Source organism: Aythya ferina (assembly GCF_964211825.1).
Source record: "Aythya ferina genome assembly, chromosome: 3".
NCBI lineage: Eukaryota > Metazoa > Chordata > Aves > Anseriformes > Anatidae > Aythya > Aythya ferina.
The window spans coordinates 84,727,007-84,738,850 of NC_140298.1; the positions used below are offsets into that span (position 1 = coordinate 84,727,007).

Consider the following 11,844-nt stretch of genomic DNA (forward strand, 5'->3'; position numbering starts at 1 on the left):
GGCAACTGTTTCCCATGTCCATGAGGTTTAATCATTCAGTCACCCCACTCAGGTGAGTTAGCCTTCTCTGGCACCCAGTCCCACGAGCCGAGTGCTCTTTGCTGCCCTGAGCAGAGAGCCGCGTGTGCTCGGCTTCTCTGAGCATCTCTCTCTGCACCAGGGCTGGGTTTCAGCCTGCGTACAGCCTGAAGCTCGGTGGGGTCTTTCAGTTTTACAGAATTAGGCTGTAGCTGAATAAAGACTGCTAGGTAAGCAGTAGTACAGATGTTTTTCGTGTTAAAAAACGGGCATCACAGCATCACAAAAAACCCTCCAACTGTTTTCAGAGCATTTGGGAAAATCTAAGTGAACAACATTTTCCCTAATTGTGTATTCTAAGAAAACACAAAACAAGAAAAAAGCAAACAAGTAGCCAGAATCCAGGGTGGTGAGTATGTTTTAAAACTGAGACATTTAAGAAAAAGGGCAGCTAAAGAGACTGGGAAAATAGTGAACCTGTCTTTCCAGAAATTAGAACCTCCAGGCTGGTCTGATGCAGTGGTGGCCAACACTGGATTTGGTGCCTGTATAAAGTCAGAAGGAGTTGTTCAAAATAAAGAATGCCAGTAACATAGGACTCTTTACAGGCCACGCATAACTAAGGTTAAAAATGAGAAGGTTTTTAATCACTGGAGAAGTGCAGGCTTCCACTGAAACTGCCAGGTGAGTACTTCATCTTTGTCTCCGTACTGAAGGTGCTTGATCAGTATAGGGAAGTTATTTGGCAGTTTTGGTTACAAAGAACACATTTCCCACATCTGAGACCTCCTGTAGACCACAATGTACTTACAATGTTTGGGGTTCCTCCTGAAGTCGTGATGCATTTAGGAGGTTTTGGCTTAGCCAAGAGTTTGCAGTGCCCAGTGCTTCTGATCAAAGCAGGCAGATGTGTTTCACAGTGTATACTCAAGCTTATTGGACTAGAAAATGCAGTTGGTGCCTCCTGGATAGATGAGGTCTTCGACTTCATTTTATGAACCCAACAGTTCACAGATACTGATGCTCACATTAAGAGAGGAAAAGAATGGCTATTTTCTTGAGTTTATGAATCGAATCCATGAAACACAAATGACACCAAGTTTCTACAACTATCAATTAAAAATTTTAATTAAGCCACCACATTTGAAAGGAGTGCCACATACATTAGTATCACTTGAGAGTAATTAATGACAATTTGCAACAGCTTTCTCCCAGACATCTTAATTGTGTAACATGCTGCTTATGCTTCCACCTACCCAGTATATTCAGAACCACGTTTATTTTACATTTGTGCTTTTTTTGACAAGTTATGACAGTGCTTATAAAAAACATACAAAAGACTTAAGTTATGCTAAACCCTATTACCATACCATCCTCCCTTTCATTAGGAAGGGTGTTCATTTTCTTATGTCTTTTCTCCTTCCCAGCTTTTGCTGTGCAAGGATTTTCCAGACTTGAGATTCTCTTCTGTGTATTGAATTCACTAGAAACGTACTAATGTTACTCAAAATGCAGATATGTCTACACAGTATACCCCCACCCCCACCAGTACTGTACAGAAAAAAAAAAAAAGTGTGTTCTTAAAGACACATTTGTCACGAGTTGTCTTCTTCAGCAAGAATAAGAAACACAGTTGATTGTATATGCCATGACTGACTGAGCTTGTAACACCGTTCTGAAGTCTGCAGATGTTTATACTCTGTAAAATTATAAAATATAGGCCTGCGAGGGGTGTTAAGACATCACCTGGCATTTCCAAAACAGGAACACACCCAAAATACAGAATTACCCAATTAGAAGAGGTTTTACAAAACAGAATGATATACAACATATAATACAAGATACATCAGGCACTGAAAAAGCTTAGATCTACACCCCTTTCGTTTCACAGGATACTGATTAATGCATTGTAGCTCTGTGTTGTACATGTGCATGAATACATAGACATTTGCCATCTCCTGAGTGCTGGGTTCATGATAAGGGGAAAGCAGTCTTTCTTCCCCAGCTGAAGAAATCCCTGACAAAGATAATAGACCTTAACTAAATGCGCTGTAAGCTGCTTTGGTCCATGACAGACACAGACGCAGCTCTGTCTCACTGGAAAACAGTCGCCAGCTCCAGAAAGACAAGCTGGGAGCCCAGCAGGTTACTCCCTGAGACGTGTCCATATGAAATTTGCATGTACATATTGTTCACAGACTGCTTTCCTATGTATACCTGCTATCCCTAGTGACTCACAAAACATTCCCAAGCTTACCAATCCCTGGAGTACCTACAGTGTGTTTTAGAAACTTTTGGAGGTTTTCAACACCTTATGCTAAGATTTCCCTCCAAAGCATGTCTGATAATTAAAATACTGCAGTTTTTAAAGGGCAGACATAAAGAACAGTGTGTGTTTCTTCTGAAAAGCATTTTCTAAATCAGCATCTGTCAAATATCATGTAAAAATGTACACGCTTTAACATCTGAAGATTTATCGGTTCTCTCTGTGACAATTAATATTTAATTATATGTGCCTCCATCACAAGCACTGCAGTGGCCACAAAAACACCAATAAGTGTTACACTAGCCACCATTACACACACTAGCTCCATGCTTTAGAGAAAATCTCCATCCAACTGCAACAGATGGAGGAAAAAAATATTTGTATTTTCCCCTTAGTTCATACAGTTAATAGTCAATAAAGTCCAGTAACAGGAATGAGAAGAGATTCTTAGGCAGCATGTGACTGTAATAGATTCAGTAAAGTTCCTTCTTTAGGACTGACTTTGGTGGAAGAAAAAGCATTCTTTAGAAGGGTTGCATTTTTTTCCTAGTTTTATATAAGACAATTTTGTTAGAGATGAAAAAATAATTAAAAAAAAATATTTTGCAGGTCCCTCTTGTGGGTTGTTTAAAATCTCTCTCCCTCCTTTCTGGACTTGAAACCCTATGTCTTTATTTGCAAGCAAATGTTTGCATAAAATAAGGGTGACTCAATTAATTAGGAGGGAAAGGAGCAAGTAAACCACCTAACAGAACTGACATGAGAATACATAAATAATACTTTAGGTAAAAGCTATTTGCTTAGAGATGCCAATGTTTTTACTATTTTTTTACCAGTGCTAGTAAGAAATACTCTGAAGAAATAAGGTGTGTTTTTTTTTCAGTCTCTTTTAATCGCACCAAAATTCACAGCAGAGGTGCTGTAATGTTGCTCTGATGGTTGATTGTAGTTGGAGTTAATCTTTCAATTTAAGTATGGTGCTCTCTCTGGGGAGGAGTAGTAATAGGTTGGCTTGATGTTTCCCAGGACTTCATCTTCCCAGTTGGGGAGGCAGCAGAAAAAGAAAGCACAACCTATCACAACAACAGTGCTGGCCCAACCAAAACCATAGGCCCAGCTGAACATATTATCTCCTATCAGTGGGATTTCTTCTGTGAATTTCACTGGATAGATGACCAAGCCTATGATCTGGAATGCAGCTGAGGAGAGAAAGAAAAGAAAACCAAGAGTAAATGACAGTGAATGTTGTTACTTTTCCCACTAAACAACGGTACCTGGAGATAACCGCGTTGCCCTCCCCGATATATAAGGATTAGCTCCAGCCCTGCGATCACACCTGCATTCTTGCAAAGGTGCCTGACTTGTGGTCGAGGCAGATCCCCACTTACCTGGCAGCAGCAGCTACAGCTGACATTGCCACCTGGCTCAGGCACTCAGCTGCACGCCCAGACCAGCCCTGTCCTGCTGCCAGGCACCCTGGTCCTTGTGGAGCCAGTTACCTCCAGCTTGTACCACAGCCTCCCAGCTGCTTCTCTCCCCAGGAAGGTGGGAAGCACCTGGTGTTCTCGGCTCTGAAGTCTTAGCATGTGACATGCAGGGCCAAAGCTGGGTTTTGCTCCCATGCACTAATTTTGGGAAAGCGATCACCGAGAAAGGCTGCTGAAGCTTCCCTAATCATTATCCTCTCAGCATATGTCAAACTTCCCTTTTTTTCCCATGAAAATGAGTCATAAACCAGACAAAGGCATCTTATTTCATGAGGAAGGCTCCATCTAGCATGCTTTTCTGCTGATGTCCGTTTTACATCTAGGACAGCCTTGTCTTTGCACCCAGCCTTACCGACAACAAAGAGCAAGCCTCCAATTCCCCGCACGAAGTTGAAGCGGAGTATTTCCACAGAGAACGCGATGACTGCGAGGGCGAAGCAGATGACCAGGATCACAAAGCCAACGAGGTACGTGGCAGCTGCTGCTCTCCCCCATCCTAGTAAAGAAAAGAAGAAAGGTGTCACACACAGCAGTGCACCGAACTGTAGGTCACTGCAGCTCTTCTGTTTCCTTTACTCATTTCTTTGTTGAAATGCTTTACTGTAAGAAGCGTGCCCTGTGTCAAAGCAATCCTGGGTTTCTCCAAAGCACACAGCTGCAGAGCAGCAAGGCACCATCGCTGGACAAGCAGTGCTGAACTCTCTGCCCACTGATTTGTCCTGCTTAAAAGAGGGATATCTTATAGCATGATAATGGAGATAACATCTCCAAAGTCAGTATCTGTAAGAGACCCACAGCCATCTGAGCAGATAGGGCACATACCTCTGAGAATGTACTTTATCATTATCAGCCCTGTTTGACATACAAATATACAAAACCACTTCCACACATGGGGCAGTATGAGAGCGGACAGGAAGGTACAACCACAAGCACAGCCACAGCTGCTGGGAAATAAAAATGCAGTCAGCGTACGGCTTCCTGTCTGCTTGTTTCCAATAAGAATAATGGATGTGAAGTAAAATTAGCATGACCAAAAAGAAATAGATTTGGGATAGCCAAGCTGAGAGATGACGAAGAGGAAGAGAATAATTTCGAAGATAAGTATCTCTTCACAGCCACAAATATTTAGAAAAAGCTAAAACCTGTGGGTGGAGAAGAAATAACAGAGTCAGAGGTAAAGTGAAAGAGTCATTACTTTGAGGTTTGGTGGGACCGGGCACCACACAGATGCCCAGGTTCAGCAACAGATCAGGCAGCTGCAGGCTGGGGAGGCTCAGAGGGGGAGAGAGGGGCCTGATCCCAGCCAAGCTCACAACTCACCTGCCACGCACCAGCACGGCAAGGGTAATTCCCATTTCACAGTGACACAGGCTTCTGAAAAGGCACCCGTTACAGCCAGGCCTCATTCTCTTTAAAAACTAGACAGAAGTTTGAGCGAGTCCAATGCAAATAACAGCAAAGGTGTTCCTGCCTGCAGGCAGGATACCTACCCACATGGCCTAAACCGTACCTCCAGTGCTTGGGTTTCAGTGAGCTGTCATCACAGCTTGCTCTCTGTGTCTGCATAGCATGGGTTTCGACATGCATGCGTTCAGATGCACGCAGGGCCAGATCCCGAGCTCCCTCTAACGTAGGTTTAAAGGGAGCAGTGAGGTCTGGGCCAGAATATTTTCCAAAAAAAAATCTTTCATGTCCCAGCACACCTGGAGTGACAAAAACAAGGAGACACCTTTTTTTTTTACGTAACCTCTGTCAAACAAGTCCTTGTTTGTGTAAAATCTAAGGAAAAGACAGTGAGACGGCGAACATTTTCCTGAGGAGTTAAAGTCCCCTGCCTTTACCTCTGTGCTCTACTGTGACATAAAAAGAAAAAAGTAATTTGAGACAGAGAATGCAACACCACCACCACCTGAAGACAGTCAGGTTGGCACGGAGAGGGCAAAGAAAAGGCTTTTCTTGGAGCTATTGTGAGGAACAAGACTCAAGACAGTGAAATGTTTTTAAACCAGCTCTCCTCAGCCTCCGCACCTCCTGCAGGCAGCTCTGTGTGATTCATGCCCCTTGCCTAGCGGAGTGCTGCAGGGGCAGGAGGGAAGGAGTACACCCCACTGGTGTTTGGAGATCACAGCTATGTCACCGGTCCGATACCATCTTTTCCTTCAAAATCTTCTCTGACGTACCTAATGCAGGTATTGGGCATTGTCTCCACATCAGGATTTATTTAGGGATAAAGAATATTAAAGGGCATTTAGCCATTACACAGAGCCAGCCCAGGAAAAGTGATTCAGACTGAACAAATGAGGAATGCTGTTTATCAATATCTGCCCTATTAAGGGAAAAAAAATAAAAACCAACCTAACAAAAACAGTGACAACAGCAAGAAACACTTTCAGTTACCAAAGTACCTTCCCCCACGGTGTATTACATATGCTAGCACAGTGCAGGAAGCCAAGCCTGGCATCTGCCTGATACAGGATAGATTGCAAACTCAAATACACCATCAGGCTAGACACCTTGAAGTCTGCTGCAACACAAACAAGCCTGCAAGAGATACAGGCTGGAAAGCCCTCAGTGCTATCTCCGTTATTTCCAGACCCTATGTGCTTAGTTTACAAGGGTAAAGAGATTTTTGACACAGCTCAGCCTTGGCTCCACTCACAGTGAATTATTAGCTCATCTCTGGCAAAATGAGCGACAACACACTTCGCTGTAGGAGATATCCAGTCAGGAAGATTGATATCAAACCCAGCTTCTGTACATCTTCAGAAACAGGGCAGTAGCAGGCACCACCACTATGTAATTCACCACATTTTTTCTGCTCACATGGAGTGAAGTGTAGTGTTGGTGAGCCTGCCTCTTCCCTCCTTCTCCTGCTGGATTATCTTCTCCAGCAGCAGTTATCAGCGGCATGATGTTGACAAGAGCTGATAAGACTGAGCCATTGGTGCTGGCCATGGTGATGGATGGGATCTGCTCTCAGCAGGACTAGATAACAGCTATCGAACGGCCACATTAGCACTGGTGGGAAAACAGCAAGAGTAGCCAAGTATTGCTATGCACAGTGTAAGAGAAATCTCCCCAAATTAACCTCATCATCCCCACACCTATTAAGACAGGCTGTCCTGGCTCTGCAGGCACCCAGCCTCTGTCCTGCGGCTCTGGGCTGTTGGGGGGAGAGGTGTGTATTTTGTGTATTTTGTCTCCCACTGGTTTTGCTCTCCTAAAAGCTGCAGAGATCTGCTTGCAGTCTGAGAAAGACAGATCAGCCCCAACGTCCAGCTGGTTTGTGCTCAGAAGAGCCTTGTAATCACGAGAGATTTCACCAGAATTTGTTTTCCATAGAAATAGAAAGTCCCTTCATTGGGCAGAGAGACAATTTCTTACTCAACCCAGGCATAAATATGACATCTGTTTATGAAATCAAACAATAATGCCAAAGTAATTTGGGGCTGCATAAATAGGAGGACAGAAGAATGGGAGAACAGAAGAGTGGCACAGTTTGAGGTGTTACTATTCCCCAGGTCAGCTTTGCCTCAAAGCAGAGTTGAGCTCTTTGCATCTAATGGGCAGAAAAGTATCTATTATCAATTAGGCGGTGTTTACAGAACATTAAAAAACTGTACAGGAGCTGAAGGGCTATAATTATTGGGAAGGGTTAAGAGTTTTATTATTCAGCTTGATCAATGGTGACTATGCAAAAGAACTAAGCTGCAAATATTGCCATGTGAATAACTAGGAGGGGTCAGAATATTTAAAGTTAATAGTGAGCATCAGTAAAAGGATGAAATAAAGGGAAAAAATAAAAAAAAATAAAACAAGAGCCTTAGTGTTAGCTGTACTTCCTGATTTTATATGGCTGGGCCTCAGCCTCGACAGGGAAGAGATGGAAGCTCTACAGGGTAGGACATTTACATCTACATTTCCCTATAGAAACAAATAAAAGGACTGAGAAAATAGTCTAGCAGGAAGATGGACCAGTACAGATTTGAAGTAACAAGCCCTTCTTGTCTTTGTTCACTTATTTACAAAACCAGAAGCTAGTTTGTCAGCTTGTGAATAACTAGAATATTAGGGTGGAAGCTTTTACTGTGACATGCTTAGAAGAGATGCAGTTTTACATTGTAATTATAACAGTTTTCTGTATATAAATCACTGTGACAATTTTTGCTTGGCGTTGAGAGCTCATAGCACTGAATGCCCCAAAAAATATGCTTTTGTTGACAAAACAACAGTGGACTGAGAGAACGAGAGCACTGAGAGTAATATTTTCTTGCTCACATAATGTGCGAATTTCCATGACGACATGCATGCTGAAGGAGAGGTATGTGCACACCCACCGATAGCACAGGGCAGCCCAGAACTGCAGGCTTGCCAGGAGAGCTGGCTGGGAATTAACGCTAGGGATCCCAGCTCTCCCTTGTTTTTAGCAGTCCAGAAAAAGCAATTGTTTTGCTACCGAACTTAAACAAAAGCCTGGTTTCAGACATTTGACACCAGTCAGAAGTCAGGAAAGGCAAAATCCCACATGATTCCAGCTTCTAATGCCTCCCTGTTGCTTACAGCAGAAGTAAGCCTGTCCTGCTCGCTGGGATCTTTCACCAGGGAGTCTCAGGACGCGTCTTCTGGGTGTAGCCAGGCATGCTGACTTCTATCTCTTTTCTATTAGCATTCTCCGAGTGCCTTCACCCAGCTGATACTCTAAGTTTGTTTGTCTGGAACACATCCTGGCAACATAAATCAGACAGAACCATGCCTGAAAAGAGGTGAGGGTGCAATGAGTGTACCCATAATGTTCCTTTTTTGCCTGGCCCCTCAGCCAAGTTTGGTACATGCTTGCTGTTTCACCAATAATCTGTGGTATCAAAGTCCAGTCCCCCGGCAACAGGGGCACAGTGGCAGGGAAACATGATTCACAGAGGCTGGGCTCCTACCTCTAAGTCCCACCTTTTTTTTTTTCTTCCCTTTCAGCACTTGTTAAGGCTCCAGGTGAATGCCTCCATTTTTCTAAGTTGTCTATTGCATACTTCATGAACACCAGCCAGCTGTTAGTAATATGAAAGAGCTCACCACCTCGGGATCACCTTAACTGCACACAAACACACCCATCTTTTATAGTGACAATTCAAGCCAAAGTCACTGGGAACAGGCTTTTAGGACTGGGAGGACGTTTACACCCACAATTACTGTTCCTGACCTTACAGGCTCATCACTGTAAAGACACAGGCAAACACCCTCTCCAAGTATCCACGCTGCCAACAATCCTCGTCATATCTGATGGCTTGCTGATATGTTTCAAACACACAGTCAACAGTTTTATCCTGCCATGGCCCAAACTAAGTCATCTTGAGTCATATTATGTGCAGTACGGCAGCCACGCATTGCAACATATTGATAAATACACAGATGCTGCCAGGCAGGTACTTCCCAGATGCAAACCAGTACAGAGCTTAAATCAAAATCCCTTCCCCACCTCCCTGCTGAATGATACTTTACTCTTCTTTTCCCTTGCCACTTCTTCCCTCTTATGCGGACTGTAAATATGCATTAAGAAGCTGTTCAGTTTAGGAGACATTCCTATTTGCAAAACTTTGTTTGTCTGTTCCTGCCTCCTTTTCCCCATTTAAAACAAGTGACCGAACTGCTTTTTCTCTTTCTCTTTTTAGCATACATGCCACAGCTCAATTAAGAGAATGTCTAATGCAGTTTTCTACTAATGGAGATTCACTCTGAAGTCTTCTTCTCATCAGGAGAGTTAGCAGGCTAGTTAGAGTACAGTAGTTATCATATGCAAAACACAAGTTATGCATCTCAATTAATTTGCTTTTATTTTCCTGCAGCAGTGCTGTAAACGCCTGCTAGGCATTTTTTCCTTTGTAAATGCCCTCACCTACTTTGAGCCTAATTGCATTAGCATCGAAAAAAGGAAACAAAATAAATCAAACCTGAACTCATATGTTACATCCTGTCTCCAGATGTAAATAGTGTTTGAGAAGACAGTGGCATTGATTTCCTCAAAATTACAGTAGAGGCAAAGTCAAATTGGTCTCAATAAGCCAGGGATATAAATAAGCTTTGGCTTAAGGTTAAATAAGCAAAGTCAAGGATACTATTCTCCTGCTAACTAGAGAAAACTGCAGAAAGTCACTTTGCCCCGGAACGCTCAGGACTGAAGCGAAGCACACACCCATCGGCACTTGGGGACGTGAGGCAGGGTCACTGCTGGAGAAAGCAAACCTCAGCAGCTCCTCTGCACTAGCAGTTCTTCTCCGTGCAGTGCAGATTTCAGCCACACTCCCGCACAAGCTTTTCTGCTCTGGGTAGTGGGGGAGATGGGTATTTTCATCACACCAGCCAGATTTCTTTCACCTTCAGTTAAACGTACAGCCATTACCTGGACTTAAAATGAAGCCAGTGCTTTTGCAAAACATTCAGGACTTAGCAGAGGCACGAGTGTGGCAACGGCAGCCTTCTGTGCACGGGTGGCAGGGGATCTGTGCAGGGAAGCCTCCCTGCCTGCACTCGCGCAGGCTGCAATGCTCCCTTCCAGCTCTCCAGCTGCAGTCCCCAAGGTACCCTCCTCCAGGATCTTAAGGCGGGTCTGCTTATTTGTCCAGAAATACTTCGTTTGAGAGAAAAGCAGACGTAATCAGACCACAGCTATGAAAAGAAAGAAAGAAAGGCGGGGGGGGGAAAGAAAGTCCCCAGGAAACAGAATCCGTATGTGGTAAGAATGTGCGATGTCAGATAGAAAAGCAGCTAAGCAAGTTAAAACAGCGGCACAATTATTCCCTGATTTAGGTCCCAGTGCAATGGAGAGGTATGTACAGAAAATGGTATTTTTTCTGTCTGCAAAGCCATACTGGGCCATTTCAAGCTGCAGGTCGGGAGGCATCCATCCCTCAGCTAGGCAGGGTTAAGGTCCTCTCTCTGGAGGCAGGGAAAGGCACCTTTGCTACTGCCCAGGTGCGCAGGAAGCCCTGCATAAACACTTCTTCCCTTTCCGTTCGATCAGCAAGGCTGAGAGGGAGCTGCTTACTGCAGGGCGAGGCTGCTGGCACCGCAGCCTGCAAATAACTGATAGAAAGCGAACCCGTGGCCAGTTGGCTCCCTTACTTTGATTATAAAAGAACTTAAGGAGAAAAAAAAAAAAAAAAAGTCTCCTTACTGACAGAAAAGCCTGCTCTGAAGCAGTCTGAGGACCTGTGTTTCTTTGCTCATTTAAGCTCTGGTACTGGTTCTGCCTGGAAAACCCCATCCCAGCGAGCAGCTGCACCACCACGGAAGTGTTGGGACCGTGGGTTTTGCTAACATCTGCTGAACCGACACTTTTTGCAGCCAAAGCTCCCCCGGGAGCCTGGCTGCAGAGGTCCCATGCAGGGGAGGGCCCCTTGCGGGCCCCCCGCTTACCATAGTCCATGAGGGATTCACAGCTCCAGTTGATGTCCTGCTCGCTCCGCGTGCAGCTCTCCCACAGCGACGCTTGGTGCACGTATGGCTCCGACTCCGACTCCAGCCAGCCCCTGCCCGCCAGCGCGATGATGCCCATGATGATGGCCAGGCCCAGCAGCAGGGGCAGGAGCCACCGGCACCTCCAGCAGGCGAGGCTGCACACCACCATCCTGCCTGGCTGTCGGGGGCACCTGGAGAGCCCGAGCTTCGCCGGTAGGGCAGGGTGGGGTGTCGTAGGGACGCTCCTCTGAGAAGAGAGACTGCCGGTCTGTCCGTCTGAGCTGGGTTTTAATGCGCGCCGGGGGAGGAGGGAGTCCCACCCACATTCCTGTGACTAAGCGTGGCGGCGGCAACCTGTGGAGCTGGAGGAATGGAGAGGAGAGGAGAAGAGAGGAGAACGCAGGGCTGGGTCCTGCTCCTCACCCTGCCCCTGCTCCCTCGGTGCAGTGAGGAGCAAACCACCGTCCTCTACGCTCCCTGTCCCGCACTTAACTCCTTGCTATCTGCTTCCCTCCCATGTCCAACCCCACTTTTTGGTCATGGTCAGTGGCACAGTCCTGTGTCCTGCTGGCCTTTCACCAGGGCACAGGGAAAGCCAAGACTCTCACGAGGCACTTGAACCAC

The 11,844-nt window shown here is 45.3% G+C and overlaps 1 protein-coding gene across 1 annotated transcript; it reads right to left on the minus strand.

Moving 5' to 3' along the window:
• Positions 1-1,118: 1,118 nt before the first annotated feature.
• LOC311433459 (p53 apoptosis effector related to PMP-22-like) lies at positions 1,119-11,515 on the minus strand. The gene is made up of 3 exons (XM_084512609.1): positions 11,179-11,515; positions 4,124-4,267; positions 1,119-3,483 (listed from the first exon to the last, which is right to left on the minus strand). The coding sequence occupies exons 1-3, from the start codon at positions 11,387-11,389 to the stop codon at positions 3,248-3,250; spliced, it is 591 nt and encodes a 196-aa protein (XP_084368735.1). The 5' UTR covers positions 11,390-11,515; the 3' UTR covers positions 1,119-3,247.
• Between the last annotated feature and the right edge of the window lie 329 nt (positions 11,516-11,844).

What these genes read in the sequence shown, in the direction of transcription:
- LOC311433459 (XM_084512609.1), bottom strand. Translation starts at nt 11,389, where the DNA reads ATGGTGGTGTGCAGCCTCGCCTGCTGGAGGTGCCGGTGGCTCCTGCCC. An exon ending in TGAATCCCTCATGGACTATG is followed by an intron (nt 4,268 to 11,178) that starts GTAAGCGGGGGG and finishes TTTCTTTACTAG; the next exon opens with GATGGGGGAGAGCAGCAGCT. An exon ending in AGGCTTGCTCTTTGTTGTCG is followed by an intron (nt 3,484 to 4,123) that starts GTAAGGCTGGGT and finishes TTCTCTCCTCAG; the next exon opens with CTGCATTCCAGATCATAGGC.